The 23,186-nt window shown below is 42.4% G+C and overlaps 1 protein-coding gene across 2 annotated transcripts in view; it reads left to right on the forward strand.

Moving 5' to 3' along the window:
* Window positions 1-23,186, forward strand: part of LOC138964781 (dynein axonemal heavy chain 2-like) — an 81,094-nt gene that overhangs the window by 39,653 nt on the left and 18,255 nt on the right. For both annotated transcript variants that reach the window (XM_070336824.1, XM_070336823.1), the window contains 24 exons: window positions 201-389; window positions 1,303-1,388; window positions 2,054-2,184; window positions 2,777-2,926; window positions 4,266-4,433; window positions 4,912-5,072; window positions 5,867-6,006; window positions 6,469-6,601; window positions 9,294-9,439; window positions 11,028-11,238; window positions 11,866-11,982; window positions 12,872-13,013; window positions 13,237-13,523; window positions 14,022-14,186; window positions 14,602-14,727; window positions 15,185-15,397; window positions 16,162-16,312; window positions 16,709-16,858; window positions 17,765-17,897; window positions 18,277-18,421; window positions 18,814-19,013; window positions 20,077-20,203; window positions 21,193-21,379; window positions 21,924-22,129. In XM_070336824.1, the coding sequence (XP_070192925.1) occupies window positions 201-389; window positions 1,303-1,388; window positions 2,054-2,184; window positions 2,777-2,926; window positions 4,266-4,433; window positions 4,912-5,072; window positions 5,867-6,006; window positions 6,469-6,601; window positions 9,294-9,439; window positions 11,028-11,238; window positions 11,866-11,982; window positions 12,872-13,013; window positions 13,237-13,523; window positions 14,022-14,186; window positions 14,602-14,727; window positions 15,185-15,397; window positions 16,162-16,312; window positions 16,709-16,858; window positions 17,765-17,897; window positions 18,277-18,421; window positions 18,814-19,013; window positions 20,077-20,203; window positions 21,193-21,379; window positions 21,924-22,129 (3,864 nt within the window). The remainder of the gene's footprint in view (window positions 1-200; window positions 390-1,302; window positions 1,389-2,053; window positions 2,185-2,776; window positions 2,927-4,265; window positions 4,434-4,911; window positions 5,073-5,866; window positions 6,007-6,468; window positions 6,602-9,293; window positions 9,440-11,027; window positions 11,239-11,865; window positions 11,983-12,871; window positions 13,014-13,236; window positions 13,524-14,021; window positions 14,187-14,601; window positions 14,728-15,184; window positions 15,398-16,161; window positions 16,313-16,708; window positions 16,859-17,764; window positions 17,898-18,276; window positions 18,422-18,813; window positions 19,014-20,076; window positions 20,204-21,192; window positions 21,380-21,923; window positions 22,130-23,186) is intronic.

The raw sequence follows: 23,186 nt of genomic DNA on the forward strand, positions 1-23,186 counted from the left end.
AAAGCCAATTTGTCTGATGTAATCAGATCAAGCTTTTTGTTTGTTTGCGATCATGTCTGCGATGTTGACATGAATGTGTTCATCTCCGTCCTTTGATGAGGGTTTGTCATTTTCTGTTTTATTTTTCTTTAAACAATTTTGCCCAGGCTTCTGCATATCTTGCACAGTTTTTCGCATGGATTTATTTCTTCTTTGAACAGGAGTCGCAGATCAAGCGTATCTTTGGCAGCATGATCAACCAGAAGCTGCAGGAGTTCGAGGAGGAGGTGAAGCCCATTGGGGACATCATGACACAGGCCACCATTGAGCTGTACAACGCCGTCGTCCAGCGCTTCCTGCCCACACCCACCAAGATCCACTACCTCTTCAACCTCAGAGACATCTCCAGGGTATGTACTGGTCTGAATAGTTTTGAGTCAGATAAAAGTATATGTTGGAGTGTGTTTCTGTATAGCTTAGAAGATTCAGCTTGGAACTGGGTTTTCAAGAGGTCGTGTTATATACCCAAAGGGGTACAGCACGATTTCTTTACTACAATTACACAATTTCCATTGCCTGTTCAATCCCAGGGACATCTCCAGGGTGAGCAATGGTCTGGATCATTTTCAGTCAGATATAGGCTAGAGTGTGTATGTCTCTCTTGCTTATCAGATCATATTTGGAACTGTGATTGTAAAACATGATTGTTTTAACCCAAAGGGTAAAAGGAATATTTCGTTTCCTGACTACAAACATACACAAAGGTACAAGACCCAAAACCTCTTTAACCTCAGGGACATCTCCGGGGTAAATAGGCTCGAAACGTTTGCTACCGCAGGGATGGTGGCATGATGACATCCTATGCGGCACTTATGCAGCAATGATATTATAATTTACGGTAATTTTCAGACGTTTAAAGCAGTCTTTTGCGTCACCTTTATCCCACCGTGAGAAGTTTGGAAACTTTAATTGGCAATGTTTTCAGCAATGTGAAAGATATTTCAGCGTTTTGTCGAGCGCTAACGCCCTATCGCATACCTGCTACTGCCAGATATTTTCAGATGTCTTCAATGCCAAGTAGATTATGTGTGGAACTCGGATCGTCAAAAGAGATCGTGATACCCAAGAGGGAAATACAAGTGTTTTTGTTGAGATATTCCTGACTAGGAACATGCACAAATAATGTATTTGTTCATGGGTTTGAGAAAGAGCCGTTAATTTACTTCTTAATACCGTCCGTGTCGTGTTTGGCGTCAACGACCCTCTTTTCTCGAAACTTCAAAGATTATAGAAAAAAAACACCGGATATTTCTTACCTTCCAGGTGTTTCAAGGATTGTTGAGAGCCCACAAGGACTTCCATGACACGAAGCACACCATGACTCGTCTCTGGATTCACGAAAGTTTCAGGTAGGTAACATATTCATAAGTATTGATTGATAGCCATGGGTTGGGCCCAGTATTAGAAGTTTGAAAATCTAACTTCTTATACCCAGCTCATCCTCTCTTGTCATCACTTGTGGTCGACCTTTAAGAATCTCAATGAGACTTTTACTTAGTTTATTTATAAGCAGAATATTCAAAGATAGTTCAGCTATAGATAGTGATAAGCAGAACAAAACACATTTCTTGTACTTCGAGTTCCTTCTGTGTGTGACTCCCAAAAATGTACGCCCAGTATGCTGTTCTGAATGCTCACCTAAATAAGCCGAACGAGACACATAGCTAGTAATTTCTTGTTCTTACCATTTATGACTTTTAAAGTAGTATCTTATTTTCTGTCTTTCTTCGAAACCAGTATATAATGCTGTTGTGAATTGTTACACAGATCAACAGGGGGAGACGATATGATTGTTACTTCTTGTTCTTTCCATGTATTATCATGTATATACTTTTGATTTGATTACGTGAAATGTTGCTTTTGTACAGTTTCTTTTTTTTATACCATTGTAAGAACCAAATCACTGGTTATACAATTAAACAATCCATCCATCCATCCATGTATTATCCCTTTTACGTACCGTATTTTCTGTCTTTGTTGAAATCTATCCATGAATTTCTTATTGTTCTCCAAGGGTGTTCTCGGACCGTCTTGTGGACACCAAGGACAACGAGGCGTTTGTTGCAATCCTGACAGAGAAACTTGGCCTTCTCTTTGATCATACCTTCCACAACATTTGTCCAAACAAGGTGCCGCCTATCTTTGGTAAGGGACGCTGGTTGAATATGTACAATATGTCAACTTATGTGCAGACCTGCTATTGCTTTATCCCCCTTCGTGTATTAACGCAAGCAGAAGACCAAGTGCGCACGGAACAGATCCTGTAATCCATGTCAGAGTTCGGTGGGTTATAGAAACACGAAAATACCCAGCATACTTCCCCCGAAATCGGCGTATGCTGCCTCAGTGGCGGGGTAAAAACGGTCATACACGTAAAAACCCACTCATGCAAAAACATGAGTGAACGTGGGAGTTTCAGCCCATGAACGAAGAAGAAGAAGAAGAATATGTACCCGCATTGTGCGTTGATAAAAATATGTTGTTGATGTCGAGAGTGGTAGCGAAGACAAAGAGACTGTTATTACGTAATATTGTACAACATCTGCGCTCTGCAGACCTGTCTTGTTGCTTAGATTGTGTCTGGTTTTTTTAACCAGAAAAAGACTTCTACTAATTCATTGTAAGTAAGTAACACCAAGCTTAATACTTATCCGCACGGTAATTACAAATCCAACGAATCATTTTGTTTTTCTGCAAAATCCAGAGGTCTGTATCCTTTACGATGTTTTTTGTTCAGGTGACTTCATCAGCATGGACAATGTGTACGAGGACCTGGTGGATGCCGCGGCCCTGAAGAACCACATGCAGATGATGCTCAACGAGTACAACACCGCTCCGGGCGTCGTTTCTGTCGATCTCGTCCTTTTCCGTGACGCTATTGAGCACGGTTGGTCTATTTATAATTATAGTTATTGGTTAAAGGTCTACTCTACCTCGTGAAAACAGTTCGCCTCACTGTGTCAGAACTGGACAGGCTTTTAATGTGTGTGTGTGATGTCTACCTTTCCTTTTTTGAAAGTGCTTAAGGGATCGATGAAAATGCAGTTTGTTTCCTGCAAGTGTGTGTGTGTGTGTGTGTGTGTGTGTGTGTATGTGTGTGTGTTATGTTGTGTGTGTGTGTGTGTGTGTGTGTGTGTGTATGTGTGTGTTAGATAGAGAGAGATGGATAGAGAGAGATAAATAGAGAGAGAGAGAGAGAGATAACGAAATAGAGAGAGAGAGAGAGAGAGATAGAGAGAGAGAGAGAGAGAGAGAGAGATAACGAAATAGAGAGAGATAGAGAGAGAGAGATAGAGAGAGAGAGAGAGAGAGAGAGAGAGAACGAAACTTATGACGTTTGGCTGTGACGTTTTACATGACGATGTTTTCTTTTTTTAATCAAGAATTTTACGTCATTGGTCATTGTTTGCTTACATTCATTTCACTGAAGAAGGGCGTGGCCCGAAAGTCTTTGGAACTTGGTGTTTACTGTGTTTTTTTCTAATTAAGGCTTTTAATGTGTATAAGACCGTCCCCCCACCTAGTCCACATACAAATTGTAAATGCTCTCTTTGCAAATTTTAATTTTTTTTAATTTGTAAAAAAACATTTTTCAACCTCAGTTGGATGTAGGCTGCTTCAACCCTTTCTTTTTTGCCCTCATTTTTTTTCTGCGGGCAGGGAGCATCCTCCTTCATAGGTCTTTTTTTAATTCTTATCTATTTTTTTGTTGTTTATTCTACATTCATGCAAATTGGTATTGTTTTTAGAGATCATTTCATAAATAGACACTGGTGCCTTTTCGGAAATGAATTCATCAAATAATTCCAACTCGTCACAACAAGCAGTCAGTGTGTTGTTTTGGAGAATGTGACAATTATGCCTAGTGATAGCCTGGGCAGATCTGAGATAGTAAGGCGAATTGTTGTCTCAAGTGGACTATATATCATAAAGAATTGCGGGTACTTTCGCTGTCTCTTCTCAAATATTGTTAACTGGTCTTTGCTCTAACATGATGCTATTGGAAATAGTTGGACTTCTAGCGCATTAAAAATACTGCACATTTTAAACCAGTAACCTGATGATGAACAAGACCAAAGTACATTTTTGTACTATTTCTGGCGTCGTCCCCAAAGAACACAAGTTCAAATACTTGTTTCGGTAGATCCCCTACAGTTTTATATTAATTGCGAGAGAGACCATAAGATGATTTAAATTACAGTGCGTGTATTTGTGTTTTCTTCCAGTGTCCAAAATTGTGCGTGTGATCCGTCAGCCCCGAGGCAATATGCTGTTGGTTGGAATCGGGGGCAGCGGGCGACAGAGTTTGACACGCCTGGCTGCACACATCTGTGAATACACCACCTTTCAGATCGAGGTGTCCAAACACTATCGGAAGCAAGAGTTCAGAGACGGTGAGATTGTTTGAGTACCTTTTTTTTATTTTAATTTTTTTTTTTTTTCGGTCTGGTTTTTGTTTGTGTTCTCAAGACTTACACATTATAGCAACGACGGTTTTATTTATATTTTTTTATTAATTTTTTTATTATATAACGTTAGCAGTCTACATGTTTCTGTTTTTGGATTTGTTATGAATTAGTCGCGATCCACCATTTTTTGTTAATCGTGATCCACCTTTTTTTTTTTTATAAAGTGATGAATTTCGAAGGGGCAAAAAGAAGTTAGCTATAAGACTAGACAAGAATAATTCATGGTAAACGATTTCAAAAACAAACTACATAATCAAATTCTACATCTGGTAATGTTTAGTTGTCCAATTAGCATGTGGACATTGACCCAATTCTATTAAACCAAGGCATTATCTACTGTCTGATTTGCTCAACACAAAACGGGGAAATCCTTTCACTGATGTCTTCTTACGAACGTTTACAGACTTGAAGAAGCTGTACTTCCAATGCGGCGTGGAGAACAAACCCAGCGTGTTCCTGTTCAACGACATTCAGGTGGTGGAGGAGGGCTTCCTGGAGGACATCAACAACATCCTCAGCAGTGGAGAGGTCCCCAGTCTCTACAAGCCTGACGAGTTTGAAGAGGTGAGTACTTGGCTGGTTGGTTGGCAGGCTGGTTTGTTGGTTGGTTGGTTGTTGGTTTTTCAAGTCCCTTTAATGTATTTGACTGTTCTAGATCGATTCAATTTTGTTTCCTTTCTCAGTTGACATAGTGGTCTACGTGTTTGAAGCATACGATTTGTTATCGGTGGCATTACAGTTTTAGAAAACTAATGGCTTTAGAATTTAACATTTCTAGTACTTAGGCGGATGGGGCCTATGTCGACCAAAAGAGTGGGATTTCCTGTAGGTGGAGTTCCTGGAGGGGTGGAGTTTTTCAATAAAACTTGCAAACCATACTCGAATTTCTAAGAAATATAAAAAAAAGATTGAAAAACATCAAATTCTACCGATGTCGCCAAGCATCACGTGACTTTCAGCGATATCAGCGACACGCTACAGGAACTAAATCCTGTGGTATTCCCTGTATACAGGGAATCCCCCTCCAGGAACTCCACCTACAGGGAATCCCACTCTTTTGGTCGACATAGACCCCATCAGCCTTACTTAGGTTGTCGTTATATTTTGTTTCGTCAACATTCCAAAACGTTGTTCACCACAGCAGTTGGTAAGCTCGATAGAAGAAAGTTCGCAGTCGGGAATAGAGCGCGTTGTCCAAGAAAAGAAGAAACCAACCAACAGACAATCAATTTTTTTTTTTAATTAAATAATAAAAACCAACAACAACAACACCTTGCGACTTAAACACATCACGTGTATTACAAAACGCTGAATGAAAACAGAGAGCGGGTATTGACAAACGTTCCTTCTCTCCGCAGGTCCGCACCGCCCTGTCCGACGACGTGAAGAAGGCAGGTATCGACGACACTGCCCAGTCTGTCTTCACCTTCCTCATTGACCGTGTGCGAGCCAACTTGCACGTGGTGCTCTGCATGAGTCCGGTGGGCGAGGACTTCAGGTAAAATAATCTTTTGCCGATGAAGGGTGCTTCAGGTAAGCACGATGTTTGTGTATGGATTTCAGGTTAAAAAAAAATTCAGACGGTTGTTTCTACAGATGAGACAGGAACCCATATGTATTTTATACTGCCTTCATGTAATACGCTTTTCTTCTCTTGCTCAAAGAAAATCTATTGGCATCATACTTTTTTTCTTCTATTCTATCATTTCCATTATCTTGTAAAACATCTGTAACAGGTAGACCGCTAACATTTCAAAATCAAGCATTGAGAAACCACAAAAGGTCAGTTAATGGAACTGTTAACTTTTGACGAAAGGAAACAAGACAGCACTAGAACTTAGACGTATTAGTTGTTTTTTTTCAAAAACTAAAGGTTCCACAAATGTACTTTTCTTGTTTTGTTTTGTTTTAAATTTGTGTTCTCGTGTACCAATTCATAACCAACATCGTTTCTATACAGGAATCGTATCCGCATGTACCCTGCCATGGTCAACTGCACCACGATCGACTGGTTCAGCGAGTGGCCCTTGGACGCTCTGCTGGAGGTCGCTGACAAATACCTCAGCGAAATGTCCCTCGGCAGCGTAGAAGAGGTGAGAAGAACACGGGTCAACTTTATGTGCATATCTGAGACGGTATCCATGTCCCATCCCCGTGTCACCACTGTGAAATGTTAATTACTTCTGTTATTCTGACAGTACTAATACTAAGGGCAGGAGGCTGGTTACACCTGAACACGCACACATCTGTGTTGATCCTAGTTTATTTCAATTGGGAGGAAGCGACCCGAATTTCACAGCGCTAGGACACAAACGTAATGACTATGAAAAATAAAATAGAATGAATACTACTGTTACTAACAGTGGTGACCACAAGCATGTGCATTCGTTGATGGCCAGCGTCTGTTTGAAACGTCTTGAGAAGAGCTTTTCAATGTGTCCATTGTGTCAAGTGTAAACTAAATTTGGATTGCTGCAACTCGATTGTTCGAATAAATGGTGCACGTTGTAATACCACATAAATTATATTCGTCTCACAAGCGACGTTATAAGCAGTAGAGAAAGTCTTCCGAGGTCTGTATATTATGAAATAATCATTGCAAAAGAATCATTGCGTTTATGTCTTGTGATATACAGTGGAGTCCGGGTACAACGAATCTCAAGGGAGATACATTTTAGTTCGTTATATCAGTAACTAGAATGAATACCCGCTTCGCCGGGTAGCCGGCTTCGCCGGGAAGAAGTACTTAGAGCCGAACAATGGACCCGCCAAGCTTAGGTCCCTCCCAGATTCGTGGAATGGGAACAGCACGAAAATGATTCAGTGGCCATAATGCCATTCCTGACCATATCGAGTCCCATCCTTGTCGACGAATGTAACCGTGTTAATCACCTTTGGAGGCGAACTCCACTCAAACAGGACTGAGCAAGTTATGGCTTCTCAAAGGAAGGCCAGTGCATAAAATTACACAAAAGCCGCCAGACCACATCACAAACAGAACTGAACAATGCACAGGTGTTGCTCATATAGAGAGAGACACACACACACACACACACACACAAAACACAGAGAAGCCGTATGTATAGAGAGATAGATGACAGTGTATTTTTCGCGTGGCTGTAAATTGATTCGACCTTTGCACTTTTACAGTGAGGATAATTTACGGGTCCAATTTACGTTCTGTACACTGCGTTGACCTTCTAAAAATAGTAACAGTAACAGAACGCCGGGAATATCCGAAGACGCTCAGCGCAGTGGACAGCGCAGTGACATTCTAAAAATAGTAGTAAGCTGAGGTGGAACCAAAATAGCTGAGGTGGAACCAAAATCGGTTCCGCGCTGCGCGCTGAGAGCACGTGTTGAAATATCGACCAGGTTGTGTCGTGTCCCGGGTCTACCTGAATATGCCCACCAAATTTGAAGCAGATCCATCGAGAACTTTGGCCGTGCATGGCGAATACACAAATACACAAACACACAAATACACAGACAGATACACAAACACACAGACAAACAGACACAAGTCGTATATATATATAGATTCGTTGTAGAGTTTTCAACCCTAAATGGCCTCAAGGCAAGTTTTCCCACTCACCTTCAAATGATCGTCCCATCGATCTTTCCTTGGAGAGTACAATCTCTGCATGTTTTCAACAGCTTCATAATATAATCCATAGAGAGCTCTAGCAAACTAACAGCGGGAGGTGCACGAAAAGCGTCAGTTTTCACGATAAAACTTTGACTCGCTCATTCACGGGACATAACTGCACTCCGGACTGTCCACAGAGTTGAGCAATTTAGGAGACTTCACAGCCTGAGGAGAGTATTGATTCAAATGAACGCGTGGTTCTATATCGCGTCAATCGGTCACGGATCGGAGAAAACAAACAAAACAGTTCCAGATTTCGAAACCATGTTCGTCAGCCATTGTTTTTAGCAAGACGGACCACATGTGCACGAGCTTCGCTGACGTACATCGCAAAATGTCATGACGTCACCACAACTTTCGGTTTTGGTTCGATCTGTTCAGAGTTCGCTCATCACGCGATGTGCACTTGTGTTTGTGTATTTTTGTGTATTTTTGTCTTTGGAGAAAATTATTGTAGCCTTGTGACTTTTAGAGACAAAACGGCTCTGGGGCGATGAAAACGTGTTTGTTAAAAGAGGGGTTCGTTATGCAAATGAGTTCAAAAGGTTCGATGTAGCCGGAAAGTAACAAGTAAGAAATAGAAGGCTGTCTGCCGGGAAATCAATGGCAGTTTGTTAAAAGAGGGATTTCGTTATACCCAGGTTCGTTATAGCTGGACTCCACCGTACGTAGGAGGAGGATACGTTACTGTGTGATCTTACTGTTAAGAAGGGTAAAGTCATGTCCAGTCAAAGTAAACCTTTGTGGAAAATCGAGAAAGCACGTGCATGGTCAGCTAATAAAAAAATAAAACAAATAAACCAAAAGACTGCTCTGTAAATCTTGAGTGCCTTCTTCGTGTAACGTGCTTCTCACTTGGTGATATGTGACCCTCCACCACGAAATGAGTCGCATGTCACCTCGCACGGTTCTGCGCTAGGCTTAATATAAGTCCAGGGAGTGTTTGGTAACAGTGTGAGGGTCACCTTAGTCACAGGCTTATAACTCAAACAGTTTTCGCTCTTTTCTAAAACGGGTTTGACTACTGGATAGAGCATAAAATACGCTTTAGGAAAATGTAAAAATATGAAAATCATGCAAAGGTGACATGCGACTCATTCCGTGGTGGATGGTCACATATTGGGTTTCTCTGACAGGACAAGCACAAGCCAGCCCTGGCCAAAATCTTCAGCGTCATGCACAAGTCAGTGTCCGACTTCTCTCACCGCATGGCCAACGAGATGAGACGTCACAACTACGTCACACCAACCAACTACCTCGAGCTTGTGTCAGGTTACAAGAAGTGAGTAAGAACTATACGTTGCACAAACCTCAGTTCTGCTTTGGCTATCCGTGCATCCAATCATACCAAAAGTCCCCGCATGGAAGATAAAAGAAGGAGAAGAAAAAAAAACGTTCAATTCATTTTATTTTACTTTTGGAAGAAAACGCTCGCGTTCTCTGAAAATGTCTTTATTTCACTCCACGAGAGGAAAGAATGTTTTTGGTATCCGTGTTACGTATACGGCAATTTCCAACGACAAGAAAGGACGAAAACTACGAACTTTGAGAAGCATAAAGTATTTTTGTAGCAATGATGCCGCCCGTTAAATTTTCCTAAAGTACTGTAAAGACACATTCCTTCATGTGTAAGCGAGTTTATAGAGTACCACATAGCTTTTCCGTGTGATATGAGAGCATCCTTCCCCTTGTAAAAAATATCAACAATCTACAGTCTAGCTGCTTTATGAGCAGAATGCAGAGCATTAAGTTTGTTCGCTGAATGAATTTTGCAAGTGACGCCAGTGTCAATTTGCAAAAGGATTCAGCTAACAAACAAACACAATCCTGCTCTGTGTAGCAAACAGACAGTCTGTAAATTGTTGGCATATATCTAAAAGGAAGAAAGCTGTTATACCATGTAAAATCATGGAAATATATGCATGCTGCTATACATGCTTGTTTAAAGGCACAGAAAGCCTCCCGTAAACCATCACAGATACTGTCAGGATTTTACACACAGTACAAACACCCTTTCATTTAAACACTCACCGCTTGAGAACATCCTAGGTGCCCTCCGTAAAGAGCGAGCAATTTTCAAAGAATTTTTGCGTGGTTTATCTTACCCCTGAGCCATCGTGAACCCGTGTGATCCAATTTCCCTTTTTCACAATGTAGTCGTCAGTTAGTAATTTGAATGCGACTCGCTGTGAGCTTATCTGCAATTGCACGTTTTTATGTTCCTCTGACTATGCACGAAACAAACGGCTGTGGTTCACAAGAACTCCAGCGATGGCTTTTGACTGTTGACTGCCCATAAACCGTCGTCTGCTGCGAGAACCACGACCTTGCGTGACCCTGCTTCCGGGGTTTTCTTTTTTCAAACTTTCACAACTTCGAATTGTACTGATCTTGTCTTGATGAAAAAAAGAATTCTTTTATGATTTAATAATGTTTGTGTAACAAGCTGTCAATTTATTATTTAGATTTTAACAGTTAGGTCCAGCGCCAAAACGCACCACGGTCCGATTGTCTCTGAGCAATCGGCGCAAAATTAATTCTTTAAAAATTGCTCGCTCTTTACGTAGGGCACTTGGGCTGTTCCCGTTTGGTGAGCGTTCAAATGGAAGGGTGTTTGTACTGTGTGTAAAAGCCTGACAGTATCTGTGATGGTTTACGGGAGGCTTACTGTGCCTTTAAGGGAGAAGGAACGTACTTTAATTAAAAAAAGGAAAAGAAAAGAAAAAAAGGTCTCGTGTGTTGAGCAAGATATGAATATCCAGCTGTAAGTTATATAAGATAAGCAGGTACAACCTACCACATTCCCCTATAGATACCGTTTCATAACGCGAAGTGCCATATCATAACTTCAACTTTCTTCTTCCGCACAGACTGCTGTACGAGAAGAAGAAAGAGCTCGGTGACGGCGCGGACAAGCTGCGCAACGGGCTGAGCAAGATCGACGACACGCGGGAGAAGGTCGAGGCCATGTCTGTGGAACTCGAGGACGCCAAGAACAAGGTCAACCAGTTCCAGAAACAGTGCGACGACTACCTCGTCATCATCGTGCAGCAGAAGCGTGAGGCTGATGAACAGCAAAAGGTTAGTGTGCGCGGCAAAAAACCCCACTTACAAACAAACTGAAATAAACAACAAAGAGAGAGAGAGAGAGAGACAAGAAGAGAGAGAGAGAGAGAGAGAGAGAGAGAGAGAGAGAGAGAGAGAGAGAGAGAGAGAGAGAGAGAGAGAAAGAGAGAGAGAGAGAAACAACATAAACAATAAGAAATAACTTTTTTATATTTTGACTTAAATTTCATCAAATTGGACTTTCGAAAAACGCTATTCAAAGATTCCAACATGACATTACTGACTCGGAAATGACTTAGTCAGGGAAGTTCGTTTGGTACATACATTTAGTCTAGCATTCCTGTATGCGTTTATGTTTTGTGTTGCAGTCTGTAACTTACCTGTAGGAGAATCGCAGACAATTCTCGGAAGCATAAATGAGTGTTTGTTGTTGCAGTCTGTAACTTACCTGTAGGAGAATCGCAGACAATTCTCGGAAGCATAAATGAGTGTTTGTTGTTGCAGTCTGTAACTTACCTGTAGGAGAATCGCAGACAATTCTCGGAAGCATAAATGAGTGTTTGTTGTTGCAGTCTGTTACTTAGACCTGTAGGAGAATCTCAGATAATGTACGGAACCCTTAATGAATGTTTGTTGTTGCAGTCTGTGGCGCTGAAGAGCGAGAGGATCGCAGAAGAGGAGACCAAGTGTCAACACATGGCGGACCTTGCCCAGGCTGACCTCGACGAAGCCTTGCCAGCCTTGCAGGAAGCTATGCAGGTCAGTCACTTAGTAGAGTCTTCAAGGTATAGAAAGTCTTGATCGTGAAGCAGATTTTAGATACAACAATACTCTTTAAGAATTTGTTTGAAGTTACGTGTAAAGGCAAAGTTTTATTTATTTATTTATTTATTTATTTGGTGTTTAACGTCGTTTTCAACCGTTCAAGGTTATATCGCGACGGAAAGGCAAAGTTACACGACAACCAAACGACAGGGGAAAAACGGATGGGAGGTTTGAAGAGGTGGGCGGGGGGGGGGGGGGGATTGGTTGGATGGAGGATGCAGTAAAAGTTAATTCAACACGCAACCACAGTAGTTTTAGTATCGAAAACGATAACAGCGACTCGACTCAAAATAAACGCGTTTTTGTTTTTTTAAGAAAATGTGCACACAAAATCAAGACTCTAATAAAGAAAATAGCTTACAATACACACACTGCACATATTAATAAACCTGCGCCACCAACCAGACACATTCTATCACGTAAGAGCTGATGTCCCAAAGCACCATGTGCACTGAATCATGAGAAAAGACGGAGTGGCAAGAAATGGACAGAGTGATGCTTTTCTGGACAATCCAATACACTTTTTTTCCCTCCACAACATAATGTACAATTAAAATACAATAACATAACGACAAAGGAGAGGCGATATTACAATAACTGATACAACTTGATACAAATAACAAGATAGAACACTTTAATGTACAAATGAAAAAAGCAGTATAACTATATACACAGAGAGAAGAGGTAGTAGAGACGCAGTCAAAGGGGAAGGGGCGAGACGATGGTCATATCATTCTACTTTACATCAATACAGACAAACCAATACTCTTATCAGGTATGATAGCTTCCTCCCACAGCCAAATGTATACACTTTGTTTGACAGGCTTTGGAGTCGCTGAACAAGAAAGACATGACAGAGATCAAGTCGTACGGACGTCCCCCCTTGCTGGTAGAGAAGGTGATGGAGGCTGTCATGATCCTGCGTGGCAATGAACCCACGTGGCCTGAAGCCAAGAAGCAGCTCGGTGAGTAACAACTGTCGTGAAGAAGGAAGGCGGGGGGGGGGGGGGGGGGGGGGTGCTGATAGAGAGAGAAAAGGAGTGAGAGATTTCCCTTAGTTTTTTTTTAATGTTATCAAATCATTGGCTAAATGCGGTCCGCAGTACGAGACACTGTTTTCTCTGCATCATAAGCTGATGAAATAAAAACAATATTTGAAATAGAGAGTTCTGTTTTTTCCCCTCACAGGTGACCAGAACTTCCTGAAGCAGCTGATTAACTTTGACAGGGACAACATCAGTGACCGCGTGCTGAAGAAGATCGGTCAGTACTGCACCCAGTCCGACTTTCACCCCGAGATCATCGGTCGTGTGTCCACAGCCGCACGTTCGCTCTGCATGTGGGTGAGAGCCATGGAGGCCTATGGGAGGATCTACAGAGTGGTGGAACCCAAGCGACAGAGACTCAACGGCGCCATGAGCGCCCTCAAAGACAAGCAGGACGCACTGGCACAGGCCAAGGCTAGGCTGGCTGAGGTACGTTAGCTGCCAGACTGGATGAGTAGGGATGACAGGCAGACTTTCTTAGACAAGACTAAGGCCGGACTAGTTGAGCAGGGTGAAAGGCAAACTACTTTAGACAAGACAAAGGCCAGGCTAGCTCAGCGGGGGGGAGGGCTAACTATCTTTGACCAGATTAACGCCAGCCCGCCCGAGTATAAACCAACATATAGAGGCGAAGGTGAGCTTGAGTGAGGGGTGACAGGATAAGTTGATTTGGTTTAAACCGTAATTATTCAAATACATGACTACGCAGCCATTGGGTAAAAGATAAGTAGATTTCGGCTGAATCTGACTACAAATCAATGTAGTTTTCTTTCTTACCTGCGTCGTTCAGAACGTGCCCATTCCTTAATTGTTTCTGATCATATTGTGTGATAAACACAGCGTGTGTTAGCAAAACAAACATTTGTATCAAAATATCAAACCTGACACATAGCTTTCCCCAGCAAAACAAACCTTTGGCATGTCTAGGTGGAAGCCAAAATGGCGGAACTGAAGCAGCAGTATGACGAGAAGCTGGCCCAGAAAGAGGAACTCAAACGCAAGGCAGAGTACACCGAGAAGATGTTGGAGCGTGCCTCCCAGCTGGTGTCCGGTCTGGCTGGAGAGAAACAGCGCTGGCAGGATACAGTCAAGGTGAGAATTGTTTTTTAAGCGGACATATATACACCTTATATTCTGCACATAATTCTTTGGAGAACTGTGACTGCAGCTGTGCAGTTTTGTTTTGTTTTGTAGTTCCGAATTTAACACTTTCTACCCCACCTATGTTGACCAAGGTTATTTTTAGCCGAGACCAGCTGTGCTGCAGCAGGTCACTCAGAATTGTAGTAACTGTGTAGTAACTGTTTATCAACACGCTGGAATGCAGGCGTTAGATGGACGTTGCAGGACGCGACTGAAGCTAACAGTCTGAGCGATATATCCGTACCTGGTCAGATAGAGCAATATGAGTGGGTACGAATATATCCGTACCTGGGAGACAATGAGTCAGGAAATTACAAGAAATCCCCGAAACTAACACTCTACATACATTGTTTTACCCGAACAGGAGCTGGAGGAGAAGATGGGCTACCTGCCAGGTGACTGTCTGATCGCTGCCGCCTTCCTGTCCTACCTGGGGCCATTCCTGTCCAACTACCGTGACGAGATCGTGCAGGAAGTCTGGCTGGCTAAGGTAACACGAGCCAGAAAGCTGCCTTTTTGTGTTTACAGATTTTAGCATATATACACTCATTGTGAAGAAGTTTGTCGGTGCAGGCGTCGACTTTTATGAATGTTCATTTCTTTTCTGTTACTATTAATGAATACGACGAAACGATAAAACGAGATGCAAGCTAGAGCGTTTGAACCTAAAGCTATACAACTGTTTTACTTGCGCTTTAACTTGCCTTGTTTTCTTGATAGATGGTGGAGGGTTAATGAACAGCGCTAAAGTTGTGAAAATCTATGTCTACTATCTTATTTAGGAGGAAACTTTAACCATTTTTAAAAAGTAAAAGCTTCGCATTTACTTTATACGTTAAGGCTGAGATTTTATTGTGAAATACAGGGTAAATATAAGCTCTCTGTAATTCTGAGGCAAAAGACACTCTCCCCCTCGACAGATATTTAATGAAAACGTTTCTTATCAGGTGTTCAAGCTGTGCGTACCGTGCTCACCGAACTTCAGTTTCTGTGACTTCATGGTCAACCCAACGACAGTGCGGGACTGGAACCTGCAGGGACTGCCCAGTGACAGCTTCTCCACGGAGAACGGCATCATCGTCACGCGGGGGGCGAGGTGGCCCCTCATGGTGGACCCTCAGGGCCAGGCCATCAAGTGGGTCAAGAACATGGAAGCTAAGGTTGGTCGACTTTTTTGCACTTGAGCAAATTGCAAAGTTCTGTTAAGCATTTTGAGGATTAAACTGAATCAGATCTTTCTTTCTTTATTTGGTGTTTAACGTCGTTTTCAACCGTTCAAGGTTATATCGCGACGGTCTGAATCAGATGTAATAGCCTTACAGATATAAAAATACCTTATTTTTAATGAAGAGTGAGACATTTATATTAGAAATGGAATGCTTATCAATGGTCTTCTTCGTCCTTTTTTCTTTCTTTTTTCCAGCCCTTCCCTTCTCTTTCGTTTGTTCGTATTCTTCTTCGCCTTTTTACTCTTTTGCTCTTTGTGTGGCTCTTATTACTGTTCTTTTTTTTTTTGACACTGACACAGTTTAAATGAATATGGGCCTACAGCCCCTTTCAATGGGGGTACACATGAATCACAGGAAAAAATAGAAAACATGATATTTAAACGTATGCAAAATATTTACTCTTTTGCTCTTTGTGTGGCTCTTATTACTGTTCATGCTTGGTATCGAATTATTGCCGAAATGTGCCAGAGTATTAATCAAAGAAGGAAGAAATAAGCAAGGTATGTTAGAGGAACGTTTAATTGTCACAATTAACGTTCCTATATTAACATACCTTGCTTGCTTGTTTATTCTGAATTGTCGAACGTTGGCAGTCTGTTTGTTTTTGGATTTGGAAGAAGGAAGGATTCGTGGAGATTTACTGGAGGAAAAAATGATGTGAATAAATCAACACCCCGCTTTTATCTCATTCACAGGACCTCCAGGTGATCGACTTGCAGCAGGCGGACTACATGCGCACCATGGAGACAGCCGTACAGTTCGGCTTGCCTGTACTACTGCAGAATGTGCAGGAGAAACTCGACCCCTCTCTTGACCCTGTGTTGAACAAGTCGCTCATGAGAATTGGTAAGAACAGTCATGTATGTATGTGTTAGTTGGGATGGGGTAGGGGGAGGGAGTATGTGTTTATGGTTTGTGTGTGTGTGTGTGTGTGTGTGTGTGTGTGTGTGTGTGTGTGTGTGTGTACATGTGTTTGTTTGTTTGTGTGTGCGTGTGCGTGCGTGTGTGTGTTTGTGTGTGTGTGTGCGTGTACGCACGTGCGTGAACGCGTGCGTGCGTACGTTATGAGGAGTTTTGTAAAGACCGTGTGTGGTCCTGACATTATTTTGCTTCAAGTACCGTGAGTGAAAATGCCAAGTCCATGACTTCATTTTCAAATGTATGATTTTAACGTTGTATAATTTATATTCCAGTCATGTCTTGTCATCGTCATACATCTACTTCACAATCTATGTTGTTCAGGTGGTGTCTACATCATGCGTCTTGGCGACAAGGAGATCGAGTACAACCCAGACTTCAGGTTCTACATCACCACCAAACTGTCCAATCCGCACTACACGCCGGAAATCTCCACCAAGAGCACCATCGTCAATTTTGCTGTCAAAGAGCAAGGTCTGTGAGAATACGCAGCTTATTAATGCAAACTCCTGTTCTTTTATTAACATCAGTGACAACTAATGTTTTTTGTTGTTGTGTGGTTTTTATCGCGGAGAAAGATAGAGAGCCTATGAAGAAAGTTGTAGAAAAACAATTACAACTTAGATGACATCACATTAAGTTGAAGTGAATTAATTAAGCCACCTTAGAGGGACCCAAAGGGGGGGTATCATCACGATCACGGGAAGGGAAATTTGAGCTTTCACGATCACAGTTACCTCGATTTTTGTTTTCACGATCACAAACACCTTGACGAATAGAGGATCATAGAGTGATAAAGCTGTGAAAAATGTACATTGAAAATAAAATGCTTTGCAATAATGCCCATCACGATCACGAAAACAAATGACGATCACGATCACGAGACTTGATTTGTTTGTCATCACGGATCACGGGCAAAGTCCCATCACGATCACAGAAATGGAAATTTCGGCAATCACGGTCACAGAAAGGTCAAAAAACGCCAATCACGATCACGATTTTAAACCCTTTGGGGCCCTTACCTTAATGGCTGGTGTTGAAACATAAATTGGTGTGAATATGTATCTTAGATGCTTTGCTAATTCACACTTGTACCAAACATCTACAAGAGAGGTTTTCGACTTGTCTGTTAAACTTCAACTGCTTAATGTTTACATATGAAGCAACTTACAACATATCCCAAAACTATCAGCCACAGCCTGATTGTGCAGTGTTAAGAACAATGAAATTAAAACAATTCTTAGGGGTTCAGGATTTACCGTTCAACTCTTTAGCCCGCTTCACTAAAAGTAACACGTTGCAATAAAACATGTTTTATACCTCCGTATTTAACGACACATTAATCATTTATGATAACTAAGAGCAAGTTTATGATAACAGGACTTGAAGCACAGCTGCTGGGTATCGTGGTGCGCAAGGAGAGGCCAGAGCTGGAGGAACAGAAGGACACCCTGGTGAGGAGCATCGCTGCCGGCAAGAAGACACTGCACGAGTGTGAAGACGAAATCCTGAGGTGAACTATCTTTTGTATCATAGTTAGTTCTCGCAAACGAGCAAACAAACACACTCACGCGCGGTGTAGTAATCCGCGATAATCTAACATCGTGGGCTGGTGTCTTCACATGTGTGTAGGTTGGAGAGGATATGGTGGAGCCTAGAGCTTTGGGATGGCATGTTCTTGTTTCAGTTTTCAAAGACCCTCAAAGCAAAGAAAGGTTACGTCTAAAGTCCGAAACGGGTTAACGGCTGGATCTACGATAATAAACTTCTATTGATGTCAAGGATACATCCTACTCCACAGCATATACTTAACCTGCGCGAAATGTGTGTCACTATGCACGTAGGTAATCCTGCAAAATCGATTCAGTAAATGTTACTTTATGGTATTCCAGACTGCTGAACGAGACGAAAGGTTCCCTTCTGGATGATGAACAACTGGTGAGCACGCTGCAAACATCCAAGAGAACGTCACAGGAAGTGACTGAACAACTGCAGAACTCTGAGCAGACTGAGGCCAAGATTGATGCTGCCAGAGAGGTAAAGTGTGTGTGTGTGTGTGTGTGTGTGTGTGTGTGTGTGTGTGTGTGTGTGTGTGTGTGTGTGTGTGTGTGTGTGTGTGTGTGTGTGTGTTTCAAACTGTTCATTTTTGTGTGATTCTGTTTGGCTTTATTCAAAGTGTTCATTTGTCTGTGTGTCTGTGTGTTTCGTGCTTCACAAAGGCAGCGTATCAGTTAATCTCTGTAGTTAACATGTTTGTGAAAAATACCAGAGCCTCATGTACCATTTTTACATGCCAGTGAACAAAGAACAAAAACAAAATAATTAACACCAGTAACACCAGCTTGATTTGATAACAACGCCTCCCAATACCAGCGCTCTTTTGATACGAGTACCTTTGATTCACTGACCGATTTTGTCTAATTTCTAAGGGCTATCGGCCGTGCGCCCAGCGAGCGTCCATCCTGTTCTTCGTGCTGAACGACATGGGTCGCATCGACCCCATGTATCAGTTCTCGCTGGACGCCTACATCGAGCAGTTCATCATGTCCATCGACAGGAGTCAGCGCTCCCACAAGCTGGAGGAACGCATCACCAACCTCAACGACTACCACACATACTCTGTGTACAGGTTCGTCAACACCTACATCTTTAATAAGGATAAGGATACGGATACGATTTATATAGTCCTGTGAGGTTACCCTCATGGATATTCGGGCTGCTTTCAGTATTTAGCGCTACCCATTTTTGTTCTGCATGCATGTATTCATTTTTGCAAGCCTGGAGACTTTCGCGTGAACTTGCGTTCTTTATCGTTTGCATGCGTGCACATTCGGACACAGAGGAGAATCTGCGAAAAGTTGTATTTCCCCGCCCCAATAATAGACGATTGTTGGAAATAACTCCGTTGGGATTGTATGGGTTGTACAATATGTGTATGCCAATCACTAGCGAGGGGTGTGTGGGAAATACGTGGGCGGGAGCACATATTTCCGAACCTCTTATCGCTAGTGATTGGCCCCTCCAATGTTTTGCAAGAAAAGGTCACTCTCCCACAACACTTACAAAGCCGACGGAGTTATTTTTGGAATTCGTTTATTTCCAATGACACAGTCACACTCCATGCTTTGTTTGTGATATTTATCAAAATATTTGTGTTGGTCTTGTAAATATCTTTATTGTGTTGAATTGTCTTGTCATCAGGCACAACATGCGGTTCTGAAACTAAAATAATAAATTATCATGGTATTGTTTTTTTTAGTGTGCCTGTTTGAAATGTAAGATGTCGGCGTGGGGATGGCAGAGATATGCAACCTGTCTGTCTGTTAGTCTTTATGTTTGTCAGACTGGTTGGCTTATTGGGTGGCTTGATGTATAGATGTCTATCTAGGCGCATTTAAGTCTGTCTTTATGACAGACAAATGAGTCACCACATCGCGTCTCTGGAGATGTGCACAAGTAGAGAAGGCACTCACAGCTATTCACTGCTTATTAGTAAATGTCCTTCCTTTTCGGTATTATAGTCGTTGTTTCATTCAAAGGTACCTTGATTTCCTGTTAAGAAAGTGTGACATTATTCATATTATATATGATACATATCTGATCTATTGCGATAATATTGACATGTAGGCTCTATTATTGGCATGCCGTGCTGAGTAATCACCTGATAGCTAAGACTTTGAGATTTGTTTCAGATACACCTGTCGCGGCCTGTTTGAGAAACACAAGCTGCTCTTCTCGTTCCAAATGTGCGCCAAGATCCTGGAGCATGCTGGGAAACTCAACGTGGACGAGTACAACTTCTTCTTGCGTGGCGGAGTGGTGCGTTCAATGCAATCGTTTTCCCTAAACTGTTGAACATGATGTTACAAGAGAAAACAATTGTGAAATAATCAATAGTACGGTCATAGTATTCCTAAATATTTTTGTATATGTTGTGTTTGGAACAGTTTGAATTTAAATGCGCCACAGTTTTAGGTTGCTGGTCCGGATACGTTGCATTAATGTTGCTGTTTATCTCATCGTTCATTAAACTAGGACAGGCGATTGGAACTGTTTATCCGGGGATTAGTACCTATGGGTAGATCATCCAATGCTTCACTCCGTTTGCTGCTCACGTTCTACTGCTGGGCTCTGCCGTAAAAAGGGTGGATCAAAACAGCACGATGGCTGATACTTTTAACCGTGTTTGTCAGGTGGCCTCTTTGATAGCAACTTGCCATCTATGTTGTTATAGATCCATGATAACATTTCACAAGGATTGATTGTCTTCGAAAAATGTGCCGAAAGAGACATACAACTCTTGGCATTGTTTGGACGTTCAAGGCATCACACTTTGAATAAAGTTCGGCAAATCTGCCCAAATGACGGTCAGGTTTTTGGCGATATGATAGAAGTTCCGGCGTTTTGCCGTCTTTATTTTCTTTTTTCTTTTTTTTTTTCATTTTCATTACTTATTGTCCCATCGCTGGGAAATTCGGGTCGCTTCCTCCCAGTGGAAAGCTAGCAGCAACGGAGTCGCGCTACCCAGGTGTCTGCGTGTTTAGGTGTATTCAGCCACCTGCACTTATGGCAGAATGACCAAGGTCTTTTACGTGCCATTGTGATGACACGGGGGTGGGACATGGCTTCGGTCTCTGGGTCTGCACATAAAGTTGACACGTGTCCGTCCCGGCCTGAATACGAACCCGCGACCCGGATGACATGTCCATTTCTCTACCAACTGAGATACCGGGCCCCCATACTATACCGACGCCATACTATATTTCTGCTGTAAAGTAAGCACACCCATGGTGTGTTTGTCGCTATAGGTTGTGGACCGAGACAACCAGATGGACAACCCGTGTACCAAGTGGCTGGTGGATGGGTCGTGGGACAACATCACGGAGCTGGACAAGCTGACCAATTTCCACGGCATCATCACGTCCTTCGAGCAGTACCCCAGGGACTGGTACATCTGGTACACCTCGTCCACCCCGGAGACCACCAGTTTGCCGGGTAAATTTGATGGGGATTGCAAGATTATTTATCCCAAGTTTCAAGCGAAAGTCTAGAGACTTTGGAACACACAGATACGTTGTCATGATACGAGTGGCATACATACCCTGGAAGACGGCCTCATGCTGCCAAAGTGCCAGGGTAAAAACACGTGAAACACTCGAAACACTCGATCATCATAAAATGACTCTCAGAGTAAAATATGAGGGACGCAGAAGAAGAAGAAATCACATCATCAACAGCAGGAAAAAAAGCAGAACCAACAACATAACATGATCCTTTATTAGAGTCATAAACCATCTTTGTGTAAGTCCCTTTCTTGGTTCACAATTCCCATTTTTTTTAACATATGCTTAAAAATGAAAAGATATGTGAAAACCTGTTGTTTTTGTTTAACGATACGGTTTGGTCAGCGCAGTTTCTTGCAGTTTGTTTATTTGTTTTTGTTTTGTGTTTTTGTCAGGTTCTTACTAGCTCAGTGAAACATCGCATTTTAGATTGACAAGTGCTGTTCCTTCATATTCTGTCTCTTTCTTTTCCCCAGGGGAGTGGGACAACGCGTGTAACGAGCTGCAACGCATGCTGATCGTGCGTTCCTTGCGTCCGGACCGCGTGTCGTTCTGCGCCACCGCTTTCATCGTCAACAACGTTGGCCTGCGCTTCGTCGAGCCCCCTGTGCTGGACATGCAATCCGTGATGGAAGATTCCACTAACAAGACGCCGCTCATCTTTGTCCTCTCGCCTGGTGTGGTGAGTAGCTGCAGGAGCAGTAGTAGGAAGAGTAGCAGTCATAGTCAACTACCTGGTCTGGTGCTTTGAGGAATCCTCCGTGCTCGATATAATAATAATTGTCAGTAAGTACTGGTGTCACATGACTGATGTGAACCAGTTGATTGGCTAATGGCGATGCGCTAAAACTGTTAGCGCACTCTTGGAGTGCGCTAACTTTTCCACAGAGCGTATTCTTACGCCCTTTACCTAAGCAAGACTGTGCTCTCATCCTCAGAATTAATTACTGACATGTAGCTTATATTCTCCACAATACCAAATGACCATAAATTCCCTACTTCTCAATTAAAGCAGAAGTGGTTTTTTTTTCTGACAGATTGCATGTGCCTGTGCCACAGTGCGGCTGCCACTGATCTAAAAATAGAAGCCGCTGGGTTTCATCTAATTCTCGCCGACTTGCATAGATTCTTCTCATCGTGTTAGTGGCATGTAGCTTATCATCCACATTACCAAATGATGAGTTAATATAAAATTCCCACCCGCTAGCAGAAAACACAAGTGTTATTCCGATAACGTACCAGCTAGACCAGTTTGGAAGACTGACTCGATCGACTCTGTCATACGTAGCCGCACTGACTACACTGAAATACGACTGCATCAGTTCAGTTTCCGAATTATTATTTCAAGGCAAGAACAATCGTAATCGAAAACGTGTAGGGTTCAGAACGTTCTTACCATTATAAGACTTATTACCAGCGTGCCTCGTGCGTGCAGACTCAGTCAGTGCAGACTGCATGCAGTGGTTTGATTGCCCTAGCAGACGACATAAACCCCGCTCAGCAAATTAACATGTTGGGCAAATGTGAACGAAAAAGCGATGGGGATATAATACGTGTAGGGTTCAGAGCATTCTTACCGTTCATATTTAGTATCAGACTCCCCGATGAATGAAGATACAACACGAAAATATGCCACATTTGTTTTGAAAATGTGCGAACCGTCGAGTCCCGCGGCTTCGAGTCAATTCAAGGGGAGTCACTCCGCACAGTCAATCCGTCCAAGCTCGACTGGAGGTTTC

Source organism: Littorina saxatilis, linkage group LG4, assembly GCF_037325665.1.
Source record: "Littorina saxatilis isolate snail1 linkage group LG4, US_GU_Lsax_2.0, whole genome shotgun sequence".
Classification (NCBI taxonomy): Eukaryota; Metazoa; Mollusca; class Gastropoda; order Littorinimorpha; family Littorinidae; genus Littorina; species Littorina saxatilis.